The sequence below is a fragment of the Bombina bombina genome, chromosome 4 (assembly GCF_027579735.1).
Source record: "Bombina bombina isolate aBomBom1 chromosome 4, aBomBom1.pri, whole genome shotgun sequence".
NCBI classification, from domain to species: domain Eukaryota; kingdom Metazoa; phylum Chordata; class Amphibia; order Anura; family Bombinatoridae; genus Bombina; species Bombina bombina.
In genome coordinates, this window is record NC_069502.1 from 489,088,905 (window position 1) to 489,114,804 (window position 25,900).

General features: G+C 37.6%; 1 protein-coding gene across 1 annotated transcript in view; it reads left to right on the forward strand.

The window, feature by feature from the left end:
* TINAG (tubulointerstitial nephritis antigen) overlaps window positions 1-25,900 on the forward strand; it is a 411,273-nt gene that overhangs the window by 295,467 nt on the left and 89,906 nt on the right. The window contains exon 9 of the mRNA XM_053710395.1: window positions 7,637-7,760. Coding sequence (XP_053566370.1) covers window positions 7,637-7,760 — 124 coding nt within the window. The remainder of the gene's footprint in view (window positions 1-7,636; window positions 7,761-25,900) is intronic.

Sequence of the window (25,900 nt, forward strand, 5' to 3'; positions counted from 1 at the left end):
GGGCTTAGTAATTAAATTAGTTATTTGTGTTGCGGTTGGCGGTTTAGGAGTAAATAGGTTAATTAGATTTATTGCAATGTGGGTGTTTGGCGGTTTAGGGGTTAATAGGTTAATTAGGTTCATTGTGATGTGGGGGGTTGTCGGTTTAGGGGTTAATGGGTTAATTAGGTATTTTGCAATGTGGGGGGTTGGCAGTTTAGGGGTTAATATGTTAATTAGGTTTATTGCGATGTGGGGGGATGACGGCTTAGGAGTTAATAGGTTAATTAGGTTTATTGCGATGTGGGGGGTTGGCAGTTTAGGGGTTAATAGTTTAATTAGGTTCATTGTGATGTGGGGGTTTGTCGGTTTAGGGGTTAATAGGTTAATTAGGTATATTGCAATGTGTGGGGTTGGCAGTTTAGGGGTTAATAGGTTAATTAGGTTTATTGCGATGTGGGGGTAGGCGGTTTATAGGTTAATATTTTAATTATGTTATTTGCGGATTGGGTTAATTACTTTATTATTTTGCGATGTTGGTTGTTTCGGTGTTTGTTAATACTTTGTGCGGGAGGTTAGTTTTTTTTGTTATACTTCGTGCAGGTTTTTTTTATTTCTTGCGGGTGGTTACGTGTTTTTTAGTTGTTTCGTGTGGGCGGTTGCATGTTATTTTTTGTTTGTTTGTTTTTAAAGGCTTCATTTGCCTATACTGCATTCAGGTGGATTCCGAAAATGGCAGGGTGGTGAAAGAATCTACCTGCTGGCGACGGACACTTTACAAACGCGATTATAGTGTGAACACACATAAATATATAGTGTATATAAAACTGTACACACATACTGAATATAAATACATACATGCACATATATACACACAAATACATACACGTTTTTCACTTCCAACTTTTACACATATTCACTTTACTTTGAATCTTTTGATGTTCTAAAAATAACGGATAATAACAATAATATATATATTTCAATTAAAAATATATTTATCTGATATATGACACAAATTATATTAAGACTGTGTCTGCATATATAGGAGCCAGAGAGATATTTACTAGTAGAAACATAGGAGCCTCACAGAATCCTGAAGACCTAATCATACTGTTTTTAGAGTGAAAATGTATTTATTTTTATTATTCTTTTATGCTGAACACACAGACTGTTAAACTGAAATGCACAGACATACATTTTGGAGATATAAGTGTGTGGTTTATATTTGAAGGGCCAACACATTACAAATGTTTATTGGTTACTGTGTGCGTCACTGCACCATAAATGTTTCAGCACAAGAAAATATATCTGACAGCAACTGGCAAAGTAAACAGTGTGTGAGTAGGGTTGCCAGGTTTCAGGTATTAGACTGGACAGTCCGGTATTTAAATTTTCTGTCCAGTAATGACAGTGTATGGAGGAAAAAAACGGACATTTCTTCTGCTTTTTTTTTTTTTTTCAGTGGCCGTTGGACAGGTGGTGGATTGGTGCCATGGTAGCAACTAAGTGAGGTTAGATTATCTGAGCCAGGGGTGAGTGACAGTGTATGGCTTGCAGTTGCAACTAGTAGCAAGCGTTACAGCGTCATCAGTGGCTGACTGGTTTTGGGTCAGGTGGAGTGCCGTGGTGCCGGTGTTCTGGTAATAGGCCGAACTTTGTAAAAGAGCAAACCATGTCACTTCCTGTGACGTTTCATCAGCTGTTTCACACATTTTTAACTTAATGCGCATGCGGGCCAGCATCATCACATACCTGGCCGCATATGTCACTGCTAAAATATTTACTGTTGTGAAATTCAGGAACCCTTTCTACAGCGCATGCGTGTGACTCATGAAAAGCTGTTTTTTTAGCCTCCTCTGCAATATTCGGAACTCCGCCCCCACTTCAACTACTCCCATTACTACTACTGTAAAGCTGAGTCTCCGTGCATGAGAAACAGCCCCCTCCTTCTACTCGGCTATAGGCACTGCTTCTGATGATCCAATGCAGCTTTTCACAGGCTCTGTTCAATTTAGATAATGACATTGAAAAGACTTCAGACTCGCCAGAAACAGCAGTTATAAAGCAGCAGTCACAAAGACTCTTGTGAGCTGCTGGTGCAATGCTGAATGCGGAGAGCGTATTGCTCGCCGTATTCAGCGAGGTCTGTCAGACCTGATCCACAGCGGGAACTCTAAACGGGTGGTTGGCCCTAGTCATACCGGGACAGGTGGCAACGATAGCTACAATATGAAGTTAAAAAAATCATGTGACAGGCTGTTGATCGAAAGCTCCCCTCTCTAGCAAGATTATCTAAGATGTCTCTCAAATAATTTTAGAAAAGTAAATGTTAGCTTAAAAACTACTTGTCTAGCTATATTGGGGTTCTGGGTATGAAGGAGAGACGCATATATTGCAATTAAATGACAAAAAAAGCCCCTAAATATTTTGCATGACCTCTCTCTCACTGCCTCAGAGCAAAAAACAAGCAAAAGAAAATAAAACAGAGAATGGCTGATGTGCATGATGTGATTATTATTATTATCAGTTATTTGCGAAGTGCAAACAGATTTTATTAAATTTACGTCCACTTGTATGTGGACAATGTAAAACTAGTGATAATCTGACCCTATAAACACCTTGGTTAAAGATTAATGATGATACAAAAAATACACACTTTTTCCTCAAACAATGTAAGTGAAAGAGGAGTTTGTTTACTTTTTTTTCCCAATTCAGCTCTCACATAATACCATGGATTTCACTTTAAGGACCATTCAATACAGTAGAATTGTATAATCAACAGATGAGTAATAAAAAGCTAACGATATAGAAATGAGCTGTAGATTTTTTTAATTATTATATTTTTTTTATATCTGTTAAAGAATTAAAATTAGAAAATACACAATTTTCAAAGCTAAATTATTTAAAAATGGGGTAAAATAAATAATGTAAGTATATTGCAAAGTTATTTTACTATGCATAACTAAACATTAGTAATAAAAAAACAGGTTTTTCACTGTCCTTTTATTGCTATCATAAAAGTTATTGCGTGATGTTTCCATGGGCTATTCATTTTATTAAGCTAGAAGAAATACATAAAGACCAGAAAGTGACAAAGAACAGATGAGACAGAGGTGAATGACAGCATGGATATGGGTTTCTAAGGCTTCATATGGGTTTGATTGTTAAGGCAATATGATACAATTGTATGCATAATATATGAACACAAATACATTGTCTAGTGCAATGTTTCTCAACTCCAGTCCTCAAGTACCCCAAGCCAGGTTTTCATTATATCATAACTAGCACACAGGTGAAATAATCAGCTGATGGGGTAGAGCAGGTTAGTAACCATGGTTACTGACCAGCTGTTTATTTTACTTGTGCTCTAAATAAGATATACAAATCTGGCCTGTTAAGGGTACTTGAGGACTGGAGTTTAAAAACATTAATCTAGTGCACACATTGATCATGATGTAATATATTACTTTCTTTCATACAGGTGGTGAAAGTCCATTATCTGTCACTCCTGAGAATTACTATTCCCTGCCACTAGTAGGAGCAAAGATTCCCAAACCCCAAAAGATCTATAAAGACCCTCCACCCTCACTGGTAACTCAGTCTTGTTTTTGCCTCTGCTGGATGAAGGGAATGAATCAATATGTGCATTTGATTCTTCAGTGAGAGGGGTTCTCAGATTGAGTTGAGGCCCATTTCCCCTCAGATTGCAGTTTATGGTGGAGGGATGAATTTGGAGTAAGGGTAGTGGCATATATTTTACCTGTTGGGATTTAGTCACAAGCTATATATATCCAAGTGGAAAGAGCAAAGGAAAACAAAAGTAATCCTGATCAGCACTAGTACACTAGAGGAATAGGAGCAGGAGTATATAAATAGGTCTGCAGTTAGACAAAATACTAGTGACCTCAAGAACTAGGAAGAATAAACAAAATGAAAACATGCAAGGGTAAATCCAGCGCAAAAGAACTATAAAAAAAAACTCCTAAAGGTGGCAAAGGAAAGGAAAAATCATATGCAAAACAGTCACCACTCTAAGAATTGCAGCTCAAATATAACACAACCCAGAGAGAAAATAAATTAAATATAGTCCCCAAAGTCCAAACAAAGCAACAGTAGTCCAGTGGTTCCAAACTTTCTGTTGAATTGACCAGCGGAATAAGGGACAGAATGTTTACTTTTGAGATAAACCATCAATCCTATGAGGTAAGAATCAAGGGGCCAATTTATCATGGTCCAAATGGGGCCAAATACATCTGTTTTCACGCGATCCTTCAGGCTCGCCGGGAACAGGAGTTATTGGGCAGCGGTCATAAAACCGCTGCTCCTTAACTCGTACGCCACCTCTGAGGTGGCAGACAGCAATCCACCCGATCGCATATGATTGGGTTGATTGACACCCCCTGCTAGCGGCCAATTGGCCGCAAATCTGCAGGGGGCGGCATTGCACAAGCAGTTCACCAGAACTTCTTGTGCAATGATAAATGCCGACAGTGGATCATGTCCACCAGACACATGATAAATCGGCCCCGAAGTATCACCGGAGAGTGAGCGTGTCCCACTGTGGGTATAGATATTCCTGCTATTTAGAAGTTGTGGCTCTGAACTTGTAGCTGTAGGATCCTATCTGTGCAATTGTCTCCACGAATAGGGAGAGATAAAACACAGAATCGCCACAATAGTGTAGGATCGCCACAATAGTGTTATATGATTTAATAAAAAATGCTTCACATCCAATACAGCACACGTACAATTAAAACCCTCAATCAAGTATAAGGCAAGATATCGGCATCAAAAAACAGGCATAGTTGTTACATGTTCCGCAGTCGAAAGATATCAGGGTAAGTAAACCGGGAGGCCCGCTGTAATGCTTATGCGTTTCAAAGTCGCCAGGAATTCTTCATCAAAGGAAAAGCTAGCAAATATTAAGCATTCTGTCCATTATTCTGCTGGTCTATACTCCACAAATTTTGGAACCACAAAACTATTGTTGCTTTGTTTGGACTTTGGGGAATATATTTAATTTATTTACCCTCCGGGTTGTTTTATATTTGAGCTGCAATACTGAGAGGCGTGATTTTTCCTTTTCTTTGCCACTTTTAGGAGTTTTTTTATAGTTCTTTTGCGCTGGATTTACCCTTGCATGTTTTTATATATATACCGTATATATATACTGTATATATATATATATATATACTGTATATATATATATATATATATATATATATATATATATATAGATATAAATTTATATATAGATAAATTAGTTTTTGTGCGCTTGTTTTTTTTAAACGCACATCTGTTTTTTGTGCTTGTACATTTTTTAATGAATGTCAGGTTTTCGCACCTGTACATATTTAAATGAACTTTGTTTTCCCACACGCATACAATTAATAAAGCACATCGGCTTTCGAGCCTGACCATGTTAATGGGATAGTGCACGTAGTTTTGGCACAATTTTTCCTTTAAATTAGCAAGCGCTTCCCCTATTTGTAGGTCAGATGTTATGCCTCTGTTTCATAGTGCGTTATCCTTTTATTTTTTTATGTAGATTTCATGTTTATTTTTTAGAATTCCTTGCCAGTTATTTAAAAGGTTTTTGCTCTTTCAGTTTTGTTCCTCTATAAGATTTTGTTTTGTTTTGACTTTTTTTTCTTCTAACTTTGGATAGAATTTAACCTGTTCTAAAGCTAATTTCTCTTTGTTGGAAGGATTTATTTTCTTTTAGCTATATCTTCTGCTAGAAGAATCTCTAAGATGTCTGCTCTTTCATGTGATTCTTCTTATCTTATTTTTCATCAGGATAAGGCAGTTTTGTAGACTTTATTTGACTTATTTCATAAGGTTGTGTCTATATATATCTATATTTGTGTGTATGTGTATTGATGCGTATTAATGTGTTTATAAGTCTATAAATATTGGAAAAATGGCGCTGTTAGATTTGCTTGACACAGGGTTGCCACAAACCTTCAATTTATTAAAATAAGCAAAGCAGAACATTTTTCTATGTGAAGAAAATAGGAATGTAAAATATCAGGGTTCGCAATTTAGGACTAACGTGATCGGGTTAGTGCACATGAAAAATTGCAATCTTCAATGTGCGTTATTAAAATATTAAATATAAAATATTAAATATAAAATATTAAAAAATATTAACATTATTATGCATACTGTAAAATATTTAAAATAATATCTATATATTTTACAGTATGTACAGTGGTTTTTAGTTTTTATAAAAAAAATGTATATATTATTTTTAAATATTTCAAGAACGTGCATTGAAGATAGCAATTCTTCATGTGCGCTTAACAACCGCGTTAGTCCTAAATTGCAAAACCCACATTGTATATTCCTATGTTCTTTACACAGAAAAAATATATACTTTTTATTATATATATATATATATATATATATATATATATATATATATATGATACTGTTAATGTAAAATAAATATATATACTTACTTATATACTTATATTGTACATTACTATATTCTTCAAATAGAAAAAAAAAACTTTTTATTATTAAAAATGTATATCTATCTATAAATCTGATACTGTTAATGTAAAATACATATTTATACTTATACCTATATATGTATAGAAATGGATATATATATACAGGTATATGTATATTTATTCAGAAATATGTATTTACAAAAAAAAGTTCATTATTCTGTATGTGAGCAAAATTAAAATATTACATTTTCATAACTGATGTGTTGTTTAGTGCACAGGTGTAGGTGTTAATCTTTTTTCCAGTTGCCACTCTCCATTGATTTCTATGACAATACATTAACATGTTCGCAACATTTGGTTAGAGCACTGGGTTTCGTTTGCGCAAAATCTTTACTTTTAACGCTTAATACCAACGTAACCCAATGCATGCAAAAAGCTTCCATCTAGTGTAGTTCAAGCTCAAGCACAAAATAGCACTCTTTGTAATCTAGCCCTTTGAAAGTTAGCTTATTGGTCTTTTTTGCATACTTTTACTAAATTCTATAATTTTGATGTTTTTTTGTTTCTTCTGAGGCAGCCTTTGGGCCGTTGTCTCAGAATTATTTTGATTTTGCCTATTGGTCATTTTAATTGCATATTACCCTGCTTATTCTTTGGGTTCTTTTTGGGTTGTTTCTCTGTGAAAAAAGATGTTTTTATCTTGCCCTTATTTTTCATTACTCGTGAACTCCACAGCTTGGGTATTATTTCTCAGGAGTAATAGATAATAGACTCTCTCCACCTGTATAAAATAAAACATAATTTATGCTTTCCCGATTAATTAATTCCTTTTATGTTGGTGAGACCCCGTCCTGTTTTATTTGCTGTTGGTTTATTTTTTCCCTTCTCCTATTTTTTTTTTTTCCTACCTATTTTGCTTTGTTTTACATCAGACTGAGCTACCAGTGAGATGGAAGGAGTTTTATATAGCTCTTGGGGTTTGGGCATCTTTGCCGCCTCCTAGTGGCAGGGAAGAGTAATTCTAAGAAATAATGAATTGTGGACTTTCACCACCATGAAATAAATGATTTTATCGGGTAACCTTACATTATGTTTTTAAAATGTTTAAAATATGATTGCAAGTTAAAGTATGAAAAAGTTACATTTTTAATGCAGTGACAAATTTAAATATATTTATATGTTCATGTACTTATTTTTAGCTGTTATGCAAGTTGATGAAGATTTCTTCCTTTACAAAACTGGAATCTATAAGCACACAAATGTCACAAATAATAAGCCACACAAATATCAAATGAGTGACACACATTCTGTCAAGATTGTTGGGTAAGTAAATATTATTATTATTATTATTTTTTAAATAATGTTGAGCATTTCTTTAATATATGAAATGTAGTTCTGGTCAAAAGGGCACAATGTGATGCACCCTGTAAATTCACAGTATAAGAGCACATTAAAAATGATATTTTTTTAAAACTACTCATAATGTAATTTATTTGAATATATTTATTTTATCAAAGTCATCTGTTCAAACTAGCTTGTAATTTTATTTGACACAAAAATTAAATATATTTAACAACACTTTTACAGGGAATAAGTATTATCATATGGTGCTTATGTGTATAATTGTGATGTTTAGCATTCTAGAACAGTACAGGAATTTCAGACAAACTATTCTACTTTTGCCAAGTCACAACTCTAAAAGCATCAACACACATGATCCATCTTTTTAAAGGGACAGTAAAGTAAAAATGTTACTTTTATGATTTGGATAGAGCATGAAATTTTAAACAACTTTCCAATGTACTTTTGTTATGACATTTGCTTTGTTCTCTTGGTATCTTTTATTAAAGAGTAAAACTAGGTAGTCTCATAAGAGCTCAGGAGTGTGCATGTGTACTAAAGACAAGTGCACACACCTGAGCTCTTATGAGCCTACCTACTTTTACTCTTCAATAAAAGATACCAAGAGAAGGAAGCACATTTGATAACAGAAGTAAATTGGAAAGTTGTTTAAAATTGCATGCTCTATCCAAATCATAAAAGTTACATTTTGACTTTACTGTCCTTTTAAATTGTAGCCAAAGTTGTAGAAGAGCTTTCTCCATTTTGTCTGCCTTCATTAGGAGAGAGCTTCAAATAAGCAGTATTTATTATCTGCGTAGTTGTATTTAGTGTTATTTGTGCTTTTTTTTGTGGGGGGGGGGGTTAAAAAAAAAAAAGTGGATGCAAGTGCAACTTTGTTTTGTACTATATTTTTTCTTCTTCCATTATATATATATAAAGGGCCAACATATTGCACAACTCTATGACATAGGGTACAAATTGCAAATCAGAGACATTTTACATGATCCGTAAAATGATCCATTTACATGATCCATAAGGTTTGAATCCTTGCCTCGGAGTCCCTGTTAACTTTAAGCCAACTTTACATGAAATGTTTGAGGACAGATGGACTTAGAACCTTATATGCTAAAGCAAATCTACTTGACAACAGAGTCAAATTAAAGCTACTTTCAAACTTTTGAAATACAGGAAAATGTGTGTGTGTTTCTTTACACTGCATAAACAGTACACATTACACACATGACCACATACTATACACATATTACACAAAAACTATACAAATGGCACACACACACAAATACAAACAGCACACAAACAATAAACACATGCATTACACATACACTATACACTGCACAAGCACAGCACACTATCAATAAAACACTAACCACACTAAACAAATATTACCTCCACACAGACTACATGAACACTAAACATAAAACACAAAGCAACATAAGGGTTTAGCTCCTACTAGACATTTCACCATACTTAAATATCTTTCTAATTATAACTCTAATAAATAAATACAGACACACAGAGTTGAGTTAAAGGCCAAGCCTGGCCGCGTTTTATTTATCATAAATAAATAAATATCTAATAAACAAGAAACCATAGGTGGCGGCATACAAGGCTATAAAAAAACCATATGACCAGAGGTCATGACCCGGTCTTGGAACGTGGGCGAATCCTGCGGAATCTCGCCCCTAGCAGATGGTACCAGATGCCCTAGAGGATCTTCAGCCGACAGGCCTGCGGGGTAGGGCACAACCTGGGGACATCACCCACCCATTAGCCTGACTGTCACCCCTGCAAATCCTGTACTGTAACTTGGGCCATAACCTCTCACCACAAGAGAACCCCTCACTTAAATTTGGAACGACAGAGCCATCTTAAGGTCTGCCAAAAAGATATCCAATCCCTCATCTGATAAATGGACTCCGTTCGGCCTAAAAAGGTACTTTTTGTCTGCCGACAGATGGTCATGACAGACCACAAAACCACCAGCGGCAAGTACTGCCCTACCCATCTCTTTGTTTAATTGTTTTCCTTACACGGTAAGCAGCCTTGGAAGTTGGGAAGTTCCGCCATCGCAACCTTGGTACGATGTTGGACCATCCCAAACGTAACCCCGGGAATGTCACACACATCCACCGCACATCCGATCTCATCACATTGATGAGATCCAACGCCAGTGCCAACCCCATGTCATTGCCACCTTGATTCAGCCGTATGATATGGGGCTTGCCCCCTCTGCGCTGTGCTTCTTGAAGAAGAGAAGGCAGTTTGCTCCAATTCAATCCTTTCCGGCCAAGCCACCTCAATGATGCTCGTGAAGCCGCAAAACCCAATTACTGCCCGTCTGGCATGGAAAGGGCCCGAATGGCTTCCCAGTGCATGTAGGAATGACCCACTAATCAGACTCTAGTGGGCCATCTGACAACACTGAAAATAAATAACAAGACAACATAAACCCCCCAACAAACAAAAAAACACTGAAAAGCACCTACAAGAACAACAATAACACAAACTAATCCTGGACTGGGGGCCTAACATATGACCTGTACCTCTGCGATTTCCTGTGCCCTAATTGTTTAATTATCTCCTCTGACCAGCCTAACACAGCCGTGCTAGTTGCAGCCCCTATCCTAAACATATGGGGAGTTAAGCAGATCTCCCCTAAGCCTGCCATCACTCTCACCCTACGCAATACTTCTACAAACTGAAAATTGGTCAGGTTCGAACAATCCTCATGAACCAAAAGCTGCTCACTACCCTGTGGTCTAATAGCTAACAATTCTCTTGTGCAGATAATTGGACAAATATCCCTTGCATCTGACGGTGGCAATGAGATCCAGGCCCCTTTAGCAACTTGGTTCGTCTTGAACCTAGGAACAAGCAACATCAGGGACCTGTCCGCTACCCAGACATGTTGGATCTGAATCCCTGAGCCCCTGTTAGTTTTTGAGCCCACTTTTACCTTCCCCCGGGCGCAGCGCCCCCAAAAAAGCCAGCACAAAGGCGCATCTGAAGAAACATGTTTTGTAGGGAGAGGTGCATACCTCACCCAAAGCTTCCACTAAGGGGCGCAAGCGCGAAAGAGTTATAGGCTCTCTGGTATTGGACAGTCTGCTCCCAGACCTGCCCCAACCTTTCACTACTTGCCTAATCAAAAAAGCTGCTGTGGGGTTCTGAAACCCATACAGCTTGTTAAAAAATGACAAGGCTGTAAACCTACTTCCCAAGACACCCTTCTGCATCCCTTGCCCCCTAATGCCCATACACCAATCAAGAAGAAGCCCTTGCAAGCTCGTCTGTGGAGATGACTTGTGTGCCCAGCAGAAACACCCACAATCATACCAATGCTGGGTGTATGCCCGCCATGTCAAAGGAGTCACCGACGCCTGGATCAACTGAAGGATCAACGCCCAGTCTCTGCAATATGCCATAAAAAAGGTGGACAGGGAAGCCCATCAGCTGAGGCTAAAGGCACCACTCTCCTAAACAACCCCCACTGAAATCTGGAAAGTGCATCAGTTATCACATTATTCACGTCTGGAACGTGTCGGGCTGCAAAGTGGATATTGAACTGCAAGCAAAAGTACTAGATGCCGCAGATAATTCACCACCACCAACGATGACACTGACAACTGGTTAACGGCAAAGACTATGCTCAAGTTGTATCAATGGTATCTCTCAGCGCTCATAATATCCCAATAGTGCTTGGTGATAAAAGGGGTACCTAGCTGCCCCTGGAAGTGGTAAATATGGTAATTTGTATATCAGAAAGCGCCTAACTAGAGGCTATGGGAAATGGGTTTAGGATATACCTTATATGTCTAACTTTCAAATATGATTAATTCTCATATGTGTAAAAATGTGTTCAGGAATACTGAATTAAATATGTACAATTTAACAAATTTATTCCCAATACAATGGATAAAACATATGATTGAAATATATAATTAAAATATACAGTTAAAAACATGGATCCATGTGAAAACATACAATTATAATCGGTTAATAAAAATGTTGATATAATTCTGAATATTCTCTTAAAATTCTTACAAAGTTCCTTAAAACATATGGTTTGAGTATGGTTCGTTGTAGTCACCAACCGGTTAAGGTGATTTATTATTCCAAAACAGTTTCTAGTCTCTTATTCAGTGTGTCTTCTTCAAACAATAAAGCAAAAAAACAAAAAATATCTTGGAGTGTAAAAATAGTGATGAAAAATTAGTGATAAAAATCGTGATGATAAAATTATGTAAAAATTAAAAATGTTAAAAATCAAAAAAGTAAAAAATAATAATAGTAACAAATTCTTCCGTGTTTCAAGTCCAAACTTGTGGTTTTGGTGATTGTGAGATACCAAATTTGTGAAAAAGTTTGTGAGAAAAATGATGATAATAAATGATGTATTAAATCCAAATCTTTATCCAAAAAATAAGTCTGAATAAAGTAAGTGTAGAAAATTATAACTGATGTGAATCCTCCTTCTCCTTAATAAATAATTTGTTGTTGGTGTATTGGTTCTATGGTGTTCGGTCTGTGGTACAAGACTTTATCCTTATAAAACCTGTAAACAACAAAATAACATAGTGCAATAATGCTACAAATGTAATGGAAGTAATGAAAAGTTGCTCACCAATGACTGTCAACGCGTTTCGGCCTCTCAGTTAGGCCTTTCTCAAAAACTTTTTTGGAATAATAAATCACCTTAACCGGTTGGTGACTACAACGAACCATACTCAAACCATATGTTTTAAGGAACTTTGTAAGAATTTTAAGAGAATATTCAGAATTATATCAACATTTTTATTAACCGATTATAATTGTATGTTTTCACATGGATCCATGTTTTTAACTGTATATTTTAATTATATATTTCAATCATATGTTTTATCCATTGTATTGGGAATAAATTTGTTAAATTGTACATATTTAATTCAGTATTCCTGAACACATTTTTACACATATGAGAATTAATCATATTTGAAAGTTAGACATATAAGGTATATCCTAAACCCATTTCCCATAGCCTCTAGTTAGGCGCTTTCTGATATACAAATTACTATGCTCAAGTTATCTGTCCAGAAGACAATTGACCTGTTCGCTAGCTTGCGCCCCCACAATTCAATGGCGACCACAATAGGAAAAAGTTTCAGGAGCGTCAGATTATGTGTAAGCCCTGACTCTACCCAGTGTGAATGACACTGCCCAGCACTCCACACGCTACCCAAGTAGGCTCCATATACGTGACTGCCCGCCACATCCGTAAACCGATGAAGCGACTGAATCACAATGGGAGCCTCCTGCCATAGGAGGATACCGTTAAAGTGCTGTAAAATCAGCTCCCAAACCCTAAGGTCCGCCATCATCTCAGTAGAGATTTGAATCCTTTCTTTCCCATCACCACCGCCCTTAAGCGGTGCCTCGAGCCGTCTAATAAAGACGCGCCCCATGGGGATCATCCTGCAGGTGAAGTTTATAAGACCCAGCAGCGACTGCAAATCCTTCATAGTCACCCATCTCACTGCAGCAGCCCTTCTGACTGCTCCCAGCAGACGCTGAATTTTGTCCTCAGGGAGACGACATAGCTTTTCCACAGTGTCAATCTCAGTCCCTAAAAATGTGAGCCTAGTACAAGGCCCCTGGGTCTTATCCTCTGCCAGTGGAACACCAAATTCCCCCATCAGGCATTGCATGACTGCCATAAGCCTGTCGCATTTCCGGGAGCCCGCCGGAGCCGCCAAAAAGAAGTCATCTAGGTAGTGGGCTAACACCCCCCCCACCGCCATTGCTACAGCCCAGTGCAAAAATGAGCTAAAGGTCCTAAAAAATGCACATGAAACCGAACAACCCATTGAGAGACATCTGTCAACATAGTACTGCCCCTCGACCTTGCAACCCATCAACCTAAAAGATGAAGGGTTAATGGGCAGCAGCTGAAAAGCAGACTCCATGTCCAACTTAGCCATGAGGGCCCCATGTCCTGCATCTGGCTTCATCAAAGGACTGGTACCTAACAGAACTCAACTCCAGGACTATTGTGTCATTCACCGACCTGTCCTGCAGGTAGGACAGGTGCTGAATGAGGTGAAATTTCCCTGGCTCCTTCTTGGGAACCACCCCTAATGGGGAGATCACCATTGAAGGAATTGGCATTTCCCTAAAGGGGGCTGCAAATCTGCCTAGGGATAGCTCCTTCGCTAACTTCTCTCTCAGGACCTCAGGGTGCTCATATGCAGACTTGAGGTTCCTATGAGTAGCCAACCCCACTACCTCCCCCTGAACCGGAATCTTTAACCCCTCCTGAATGCCATTACACAGTAGCTCCCCTGCCTCCCCATCCAGGAAGGCAGAAAGCCAGTACTTAACCGCGGCTAGTGTCAGAGGCATTGGGGCCCTTGTTACCAGCAGCATTTCTTGGCTGACCCCTACCTGGTGGCCCATCTCTCCTAAAATGACACTCGACGCCCAGATGTGGGCCCCCGCAGTATAAGCAAATGAGACAAAAGGGGCAGGATGCTCCTTTGTCACACTGTTTTTCATTATACTTCCAGCACTCTCTGCCCCTTCTTTTAAGGGCCCCAACCTGCCTGGCAGGTCCAGTTCTCTGTGGAGGCACGGGTGCTATTGTGCGCTCGTGCCCAAGCAAGGACCAAAGATCAAAATCCTTGGATCCAAAAGTCAGCACCGGATTGTCCACCATCTTACGTCAGAATTCCGAATTGTAAGTCCTCCGTACTCCATCCCTAAAGTTACTGTGCACTTGATCTATGATGTCCCAGTATTTAAACAGATCTATAGATAACTCCGGCCTAGCCTCAATATGACAGGTGTCATATACATTAATATTTTCAAGCTCTCTGTCGAAGCCTATAGGGACAAAGAGCGGAGTGCGAATGGGACAGGGCCCAAAAATGTGAAATGCCCTGACACTTATTAACCAGCCCTAAAGCCCTACCACTAAAAGAATCTGAGTCTGAACTGGAATCCCATGAGGGGGCCTGTATGAAGGAAAGAGCAGTTAACTTACTGGTACCCGCAGCTCCGGGCACCACTCCAGGTCCTGCTGCACCTGCCATCAATGCCTGTGATGTTCCCAGCTGGGGATCACCTGCACCCTGTGCCAACCAAACAGCCAACTGCTCCATGCCAGTTCCGGACGAACCCACCTGGAGGAAAGACATAAAGGAGAGGGGTGTACCCATTCCAACCATGGCCTGTCCCCTGCCCCCCATTAAACTATTGTCAGGGGGTCAAAGTCATCCTCCCAGACGTTCCATCCCTCTCAGTCAACACCGCATGCAAATCACCTCCACCAGACTCATGCAACATGTCCAATGAGCCCTGCTCTGCTATTGGTGCTAGCACAGCCACGCCAGTCCCTGCAGTCTTACCAGTCAATATTGTTACACCACACTCACTATCTGACACCCTTCTGTTCATTCCCACACTGCCACTTACCATATCTGCCATTTGCCCACTTGCGGTTCATCTGAGCTGTGATGCCACCCCCCAAAGTCACAGAGCTCTCAGGCCTACTAGGCCCCAATTGAGATTCTCCTCTTGCCACCCCTTTTTCTATGCCTCTGCCTTGTGAGGAGGGCCCAGCCCCTAGTCTCCTGTGCCAAGCTGCTTGAGCATTTTTTTAATTTTTTAAAGCCTTTGCAGAGCATTGCACAGTGGAGCCCATGGCCTTGGGTACCCCCTTCTCACCTGCCTGTCCTGTCTTCTTCCTGGATGCTCTGATCACTGATGAACCTGCCGCTGCCGACGTCTCCACGCTCCGACCATAAATGACGTCATCCACACTACCAGCCAGAAGTCCATAACCGGAAGTGACGTCGACGGGGCTAGTCGAGCCTCCAGTACCGGAGTTACGCCAGCAGGCAGGAGAGAAGCCACCACACGAGGTGGAGTCGACACTTGAGATAGGCCAGCCGTGCCATGCGGCAGCAGTCCACTGAGGACCCTAAATAGTCCCACGACGGCCTCCGCTGCTGCCGATGCAATACCGGATGTGGTAAGGGCCCTGATCCCAGCCGCAAGCGATCCCTCTAGCCCATTCTGTTTCCAGGTGTCCCTCGCTGCATTGCCAGATCCACCGCATCCCTGAACTGTTTTGGAGGAACCGACGCCCGTCTGCCACGCACCATTCTGACCATACAAACAAGATTCTCCAAAGTCTCCAGATAGAAGAAAGAGGCAGAGATGGACACTCCTCTCACTTAAGTAAGGTAAGGCTGACTCCTCCCCTTAACCTGCAACATTATTGCAAACCCTCCTAGGCTTACATGTGTGCAGAGGAGCAGGCCGTTAATTTCGTTTCTGGATACAGGCTCCCTGCACTTCCATTACAAACATACACCCACACATTACACAGACATTATATACATACTCTACACACATTCCAAAACAAACATTAAGAAGAATGGAAATGCTAAAATTCCCCACAGAAATAAATAATAGAATAGAAAATATTGTTTGACATGGGAGTTATTTTTTTTTAATTTGCATGCATTTTAATATTTGATTGGGAACTTAAATTCTAGCATTAAATGGACAGTGTACTTTGAAAACTGTTACCTCGTAATGTGTTCCAAATTACTTGTTATACCTACTGTATAGTATGAAATGTATGGGAAATTGTTCCTTAATGTTTATTTTTGTATATGAAATAGCCATTTTGTTCATTAAAACCATCACCCATAACAATAGGCTGAGTCTGCATGAAAAACAGGCAAGCTTATGTTATCTATGTAAGTATTGAAATATTACTTATTTCTGTGGTGCATAAGCACAGCAAGCTATTTCAGATACAAAATCTCTTTACCCTACACTCGGAGATTAACTAGTGTTATTGTCTACTGTTTACATTACTTTTCTACAGAGAAAACGTTTATTTATATTTTCATTATAGGTGGGAATATAACAGGCAAAAGTAGCTATTTTAAATAAAAAATAAAGTTTATGGAGCTGTTAGTAAATAATTAAATATACTCCATCAGGTAAAATGCATTTATAACAGAAGCCACCATCAAAATAATTAAATAATATTATATATCTACAGTGAGTGCAGAATTATTAGGCAAATGAGTATTTTGACCACATCATCCTCTTTATGCATGTTGTCTTACTCCAAGCTGTATAGGCTCGAAAGCCTACTACCAATTAAGCATATTAGGTGATGTGCATCTCTGTAATGAGAAGGGGTGTGGTCTAATGACATCAACACCCTATATCAGGTGTGCATAATTATTAGGCGACTTCCTTTCCTTTGGCAAAATGGGTCAAAAGAAGGACTTGACAGGCTCAGAAAAGTCAAAAATAGTGAGATATCTTGCAGAGGGATGCAGCACTCTTAAAATTGCAAAGCTTCTGAAACGTGATCATCGAACAATCAAGCGTTTCATTCAAAATAGTCAACAGGGTCGCAAGAAGCGTGTGGAAAAACCAAGGCGCAAAATAACTGCCCATGAACTGAGAAAAGTCAAGCGTGCAGCTGCCAAGATGCCACTTGCCACCAGTTTGGCCATATTTCAGAGCTGCAACATCACTGGAGTTCCCAAAAGCACAAGGTGTGCAATACTCAGAGACATGGCCAAGGTAAGAAAGGCTGAAAGACGACGACCCCTGAACAAGACACACAAGCTGAAACGTCAAGACTGGGCCAAGAAATATCTCAAGACTGATTTTTCTAAGGATTTATGGACTGATGAAATGAGAGTGAGTCTTGATGGGCCAGATGGATGGGCCCGTGGCTGGATTGGTAAAGGGCAGAGAGCTCCAGTCCGACTCAGACGCCAGCAAGGTGGAGTACTGGTTTGGGCTGGTATCATCAAAGATGAGCTTGTGGGGCCTTTTCGGGTTGAGGATGGAGTCAAGCTCAACTCCCAGTCCTACTGCCAGTTTCTGGAAGACACCTTCTTCAAGCAGTGGTACAGGAAGAAGTCTGCATCCTTCAAGAAAAACATGATTTTCATGCAGGACAATGCTCCATCACACGCGTCCAAGTACTCCACAGCGTGGCTGGCAAGAAAGGGTATAAAAGAAGAAAATCTAATGACATGGCCTCCTTGTTCACCTGATCTGAACCCCATTGAGAACCTGTGGTCCATCATCAAATGTGAGATTTACAAGGAGGGAAAACAGTACACCTCTCTGAACAGTGTCTGGGAGGCTGTGGTTGCTGCTGCACGCAATGTTGATGGTGAAAGATCAAAACACTGACAGAATCCATGGATGGCAGGCTTTTGAGTGTCCTTGCAAAGAAAGGTGGCTATATTGGTCACTGATTTGTTTTTGTTTTGTTTTTGAATGTCAGAAATGTATATTTGTGAATGTTGAGATATTATATTGGTTTCACTGGTAAAAATAAATAATTGAAATGGGTATATATTTGTTTTTTGTTAAGTTGCCTAATAATTATGCACAGTAATAGTCACCTGCACACACAGATATCCCCCTAAAATAGCTATAACTAAAAACAAACTAAAAACTACTTCCAAAAACTATTCAGCTTTGATATTAATGAGTTTTTTGGGTTAATTGAGAACATGGTTGTTGTTCAATAATAAAATTAATCCTCAAAAATACAACTTGCCTAATAATTCTTCACTCCCTGTATATATATATACAGTGTGTATATATATATATATATATATATATATATATATATATATATATATATATATATATATATATATATATATATATATATACACACAAACAAAAAGGTATCAGCGCACATCCATTTTCAAAGTCACAACATATTTTTTGAACTGTTGCAAAAAAATGCCTGCAAACAACATCAAGAGACAACTATTCTTTTTTTTAAATAAAGTTGGGATCTTAGTCACACAATATGACCGTATTTTGCTTAGCCAGTCACCACTTACAAGGTGCCCCAATATAGACTGGTCCTAACACTACAGTACTTTTGCCACAGAGGGCTGAATCATTCCTGCTTTTACTCTTCATAATAGAATGAGACTTCCTAGCTTAATATTCACAACTCCATTACACTGTCATGAGCACACCTGAGCTTGGGTGGGGTGCTTAAACCAATGGGAGATGGTCAGTCTCCCTGATTATTTTTAAATACAGATACAAAATTTGTTTTTTTTAGCACACCTTACAAAAAGTTTATATACACATCTTTGGGAGTGCTGCCAATATGACCCAGTAATTACACAAACAAAAAGGTATCGGCGCACATCCATTTTCAAAAGCACAACATATTTTTTGAACTGCTGCAAAAAAATGCCTGCAAACATCATCAAGAGACAACTATTCTTTTTAAATGAAATTGGGATCTGTGTCACACAATATGGCCATATTTTGCGTATCCAGTCACGACTTACAAGGTGCCCCAATATAGACTGGTCCTAACACTACAGTATTCTTGCCACAGAGGGCTGAATCATTCCTGCTTTTACTCTTCATAATAGAATGAGAATTCCTAGCTTAATATTTAAATTTTAAAAATAATCAGGGAGACTGACCATCTCCCATTGGTTTAAGCACCCCACCCAAGCTCAGGTGTGCTCATGACAGTGTAATGGTGTTGTGAATATTAAGCTAGGAAGTAAGGCTTGTCTACTTGCTTTGTCTTTTTAACTTCATTATGTTTCATTTAAAAAAAAGGTTATATATTAAATGATTTACAGAGGTCAGTATCAAAGGGACAGTAAACATTGAGAAATATTTTACATAATTCTGCACATAGTGCAGAATTATGTAACATGATGATAGCCTTGTGGTTTATTTTCACTCGTTTAAATCCAATGTATACGACCCAAAGTATTAATTACCTCTACCATGAAGCCATCCTCTTTAGCGCGGCTGCTTTTTTTAAACAGCATGTCATGGGCTCACTTTCTAATCATACAAAGCCTGATCAGGCCTTGAATTACATGTAGCATGCTCCTGTACAAACTAAAGTAGCCGTCAGCTTTAGTTAGTGCATGAGCACTCTACATGTAATTCAATGGCACAATCGGGCTGACTGCGATTATATAGTGAGCATTGATGTGCTGTTTAAAAAAGCAGCCATACTGAAGAGGACGGTTTCACAGTAGAGGTAAGTATACTCTGGGGGATATATATTGCATTTAACAAATGAAACTAAATCACAAGGCTATCGTCATGTTACATAATTTTGCACATAGTGCAGAATTATGTAACATTTTTCTCAATGTTTACTGTTCCTTTAAACTCTTGGTAGGCTCAGCACCACACACATGTTTTATTCACTTTATAGCAGCAATGTTTGCAACAATGGCCTAGATCATTTGTAAAAGTAAGACCAAGGTGCAAATTCAGTGAGTATCTTTTCAACAGATTTGTTAGTAGGTGTTTTGTCATCTAAAAAAATCTATACTTTTATGAGGTAACTAATACATGATATCAAGGACATAAAATAAGAACCAACAAAAATTATAAGCACAACAACGTAATGTAAATAAAATGGAAGTCTCAGAGACTTTGTAGACACAAATGTTTGTCTTTTTATTTGCGGATGCAGTCTATTTTTTTTCTTTTTCTTTTTTTTTTACCTAGATTAACCCCAGACATGTAGTTTTCATAAAGACTTTTGTAAACAGATAGGCACTGCTTCATTGATTATATTGAAATGTCCCTCTCAGCTCCCTGATGTGCGGAGGGGAGGAGGTATAAATATCTTTGAATTGCACAATGTTGAGGCAAGGATTTTCAATGACAAAGTAGGTTTAAAAAGAGGTTTTAATGAATCTGCGGTCATGTTTGTAACAATGTTATACATACAATTCTCAAGAAACGTGCACACCCCTGAGGATCTCTAGATAGGCTCAAATAGAAAATAATTTAAACCAAATATAGCAAAAGGGAGAGGTACCTTAAACAGTTTATTTTATTTTTATTTTTAATTTTTTTAATTTCAAGATCTGTTTAAATCTTTTTAAATTTGTCTTCCATATGCCTTGGTTATTTTTCCTTTTTTTGAGTTATGTTTTTATTTATTTATTTTTCTTTTAATTATAGAACTTGCAAAGTGTGTACCATCAATTGCAGGGGTACAACCTAGATAATGCTTTATCATCAGTTCTTGATATATATATAGCGATCAATGAAAAAGTCACTTTGTGATTCTGTTATGTTTTATTTGACAGAATTGCTGCTTAGTCTTCTTAAATAAAAAAAAGTCAATAATTCCTACCAGAATAACACTATGAGGTACATAAACTCTAACCTCAGCCAATAAAATAATGAAATTAACTTGAAACATGTTTTATTTATTTACAAGCCTTATGTTTGTTTGGTCATAAACAAGTAGCCCAAAAACTATATCATCTGTAAAGTGGGTTTGAAAGGAAATTGAATCAAAGGAATTGTTAGACAACAAAAGACCAGTATATACATCAGACAAATCAGGGTACTCAACTACTTGTGGATATTGAATACTGGGAACCACAGCTGTTACAACAATTGATTGATCAGTTCAAAGAGAATAGAGTTAGATGATGTGATTAAAATAACAGTAAATGCAATGTGCTTTGGAGCTAATTAGTAAAGTTAATTAGTTTTGCTTCTTAGAAAGTGTTATGTTAATGACCTTCTGTGTGTTGCAATTATATTATATCGATTAAGCAATCCAAATACATTGTTATAACAATCAGGAATTGCTTTTGTGTTAGTAACATTCTATTTAAAACATTCCAGTGATCTAGAAGGCACATTTATCTTATTTCCTTTGCTGTGCACAGATAGGGACAGATATAACTAAGCACCTGCTCTGATCAAGTAAACACAGAATTGAATGTTGTAAGGCAAATATTCATACATTTCCAGGATACAATCTAACCATTTTCGGAACAAGGGGGAAAATATCATAGGAAAAAAAAAAGTTGTCAAAAAGAAAAGAGTAAATTAATTGATTGAATAATTGATTTTACTATGCTTCATAATCTTTTTATGGGAGACTTAGTTTTGGGGTTAAAGTTTTTAGTTTCTTTAACATTAATAGAGAACATTGATTGTATTTGATTCTTAATTAATTACTTGCTGTTGTTTTTCTCATTTGTTTCATGTTTTTTTTGTTTCATGATTCAGAAAGAGAATGCAATTTCAAACAGCTTTCCAATTCACTTCTATTATCTCATTTGTTTTGTTCTCTTGGTATCCTTTGTTGAAGAATCAGCAATACACTCACTACTGGAAGCTAGCTTAAAACATTGGGTGAGCCAATAACATAAGGCATATATGTGAAGCCACCAATCAGCAGCTCCTAAGTCTACCTAGGTATCTCTTTCAACACATGATATCGAGAACAAAACAAATTAGATAATAGAAATGAATTGGAGAGTTGTTTGAAATAATATGTGGGTTTTATGTCCCTTTACCCTAATGGACTGAAGTGCTTATATTGACGTTTTGCATGCATGGAGTTTGATCTGGTGCATTTCATATTTCAAGATTTGTCTCTTTTCTATTGTTTTCCTCAGCTACCAAGGGCTCCATTTATCATTGTAATTCTCCTACATTTGCACCTATAAATATGCTGTTGTAACTTTTCTCCTATTTATCAATGCAAAATACACCTAAAATTAGGCAAATAAGACTGCAAAATTATCCCACTCTATTCTCTCTCGCCACGGCGCACATGTGCTCCAACTAAAGCTTAAAAATTAGCTTTTTCTGTCGTATTTTTAGAAATATACCTTTACTAATGGCCGGAAATCAGATTTATCATTATTTTGCACCTTAGGAGAACCTAAAATTCTCCTACAAATATGACCAGGAAACCACTCCATAACCATAAAACATATGATGAGCTGGCTAAACGTGGTCGTGCACGATTTCCCCATAGGAATCAATGGGGCAGTTTCGGCTGAAAAAAAACCTAACACCTGCAAAAAAGCAGCGTTCAGCTACTAACACAGCCCCATTAATTCCTATGGAGAAAGAAAATTTATGTCTACACCTAACACCCTAACATGAACCCCGAGTCTAAACACCCCTAATCTTACACTTATTAACCCCTAATCTGCCATCCCCGACATCGTCGACACCTGCTTTATATTATTAACCCCTAATCTGCTGCTCCGGACACCGCTGCCACATACATTATACTTATGAACCCCTAATCTGTTGCCCCCAACATTGCCAAACCCTACATTTTATTTATTAACCCCTACTCTTTTGCCCCCAATGTTGCCGCCACCTAACTACACTTATTAACCCCTTATCTGCCACCGCCAACGTCGCCGCCACTATAATAAATATATTAACCCCTAAACCTAAATCTAACCCTAACACCTCCTAACTTAAATATAATTTAAAATAATCTAAATAAAATAACTTTAATTAGCTAAATTATTCCTTTTTAAAACTAAATACTTACCTATTTATAAAATAAACCCTAAACTACCTACAATATAACTAATAGTTACATTGTAGCTAGCTTGGGGTTTACTTTTATTTTACCAGCAACTTTGTATTTATTTTAACTAGGTACAATAGTTATTGAATAGTTATTAACTATTTAATAGCTACCTAGCTAAAATAAATACAAATTTATCTGTAAAATAAAAATAAACCTAAGTTACAATTACACCTAACACTATAATTAAATTAATTCCCTAAACTAACTACAATTAAATATAATTAAATACAATTATCTAAATGACGTAAAAAACAAACACTAAATTACAGAAAATAATAAAATAATTACATTTTTTTTTAAACTAATTACACCTAATCTAAAAAAAATACAATACCCCCCAACATTGAAACCCACCACCCACACACCCAACCCTACTCTAAAACCCACCCAATCCCCCCTTAAAAAAACTAACACTAACCCCTTGAAGATCACTCTACCTTGAGACGTGCGACCGGGCAGAAGTGGTCCTCCAGACGGCCAGAAGTCTTCATCCTATCCGGGCAGAAGAGGTCCTCCAGACAGCCAGAATTCTTCATCCAGACGGCATCTTCTATCTTCATCCATCCGGAGCGGAGTGGGTCCATCTTCAAGACATTCGACGTGGAGCATCCTCTTCCTTCCAATGACTAACACTAAATGACGGTACCTTTAAGTGACGTCATCTTAGATGGCGTCCCTTTAATTCCGATTGGCTGATAGAATTCTATCAGCCAATCGGAATTAAGGTAGAAAAATTCCAATCAGCCAATAGAATGCAAGCTCAATCCTATTGGCTGATTGGATCAGCCAATAGGATTGAACTTCAATCCTATTGGCTGATTGCATCAGCCAATAGGATTTTTTCTACCTTAATTCTGATTGTCTGATAGAATTCTATCAGCCAATCGGAATTGAAGGTACGCCATCTTGGATGATGTCACTTAAAGGTACCATAATTTAGTGTTAGTCGTCGAAAGGAAGAGGATGCTCCGCGTCGGATGTCTTGAAGATGGACCCGCTCCGCAATTTGCAGTATTTTGAAAACCTAGGATACAGATTTTGATTTCTCACCCCTCTAGGGAGAGTGGGACAAAGGACAATTCTTACAAAAAAAATCATAAAACTCCCCAAAATTTTTTTAATGATTCAGATGGAATATATGTTCTATTGTCCCACTCTCCCTAGAGGGGTGAGAAATCAAAATCTGTATCCTAGGTTTGCAAATTGCCTAAAACAGCTACTTGATTTGCAGAATTTGTAGTTTACAGAATTAGTTTTTTGGATTGTCTAGGGAGCGTGGGACAAGCATAATTGTACACAAAAGCAAGAGGCATTTAATGTCCTTTTAAATAGACACTAAAGTAGAAATAAAATGTCACTATTCAGATAGAGGACACGATTTTAAACAACAACTTTCCAATGTACTTCTATTATCAAATTCTTTGTTTTCTTGTTATCTTTTGTTGAAAAGCAGAACGGTAAGTTCAGGAGCGTGCACATGTCGTCATCACTATATGGCAGTAGTTTTCCATCACTGTTATACATGAGCAAGAACACTGAATGGCAGAACTATTTCCTGTCATGTTGTGCCCTAGGCATATGCACTCTACCTATCTAGGTATCTCTCCAACAAAGAATAATAGTACTGTAATCAGAAATGTAATAGTTGTTTTTTTAAAATACATATGTGCTATCATTTGTATTTTAGAACATGAAGAAGATACAGATAGAAAGGATTGTGACTTACTGGCATGGAAACATTTACATTTTTAATATTTATTTAAAAAAAATATGAAAAAGGTCTGGATTTTGAAAATATATGAATTTTGGAAGTCTAAATTTTTGCATTTTTACCTAATATACACACACACACACACATATATATATATATATATATATATATATATATATATATATATATATATATATATATATATACATACATACATAAATCATGTGAAATATGTAAATCTTCTGCATGTTCTTGTTGGTGAGCACCACTTTAAGGAATGGAAGTAATAGAGCCAGTCAGTTGTACAAAAAAAGTACTTGTATGCGCATAATACATGGTTTTATTTTTTGGTCCAATTAAATATATCATCTTTTTTATATCTCTAGGAACACACAAAACCCCTTAAAGAGATATGAAACCCATTTTTTTTCTTTCATGATTCAGATAGAGCATAGACTTTTAAACAACTTTCCAACGTACATCTATTACCAAATATCCTTCCTTGGTATTCTGGGATGGAGCTTGCATAAGTACCGACTGGCAGCTGCCTTATAGCGCCCCAGCAGGGGGTGCAAACTTAAAGCAGGTGCAGCAGCATGAACAGTAATTTTTTATATTTTGTAAGCAGAAATAGGGTTAAAACTAGATGATAGACTGAGATTTCAGGTGACTGACTGAAACAGCCTCTTATGGTTTACATCTTATTTTTTACTACAAACAATAAAAAAAACTTTAGTGTCTCTCTAAATTAAGTCCATGTCACTTTATGCTAGTTCCAGGTGGTTCTAGTTCAATAATGAGTAACCTCGAAACAAATAAACATAGATGATAAAACAAACAATAAAAACAAATGTAATACTTGTACTTTAATATTCCAACTATATCAGACAAGAACAGGTACAAAACAGCAGTGTCTGACACATGTAAGCTCAAGTGCATGCAATGCACTTCTGTCAGATAACAGGGGTTTGTTAATTCCCT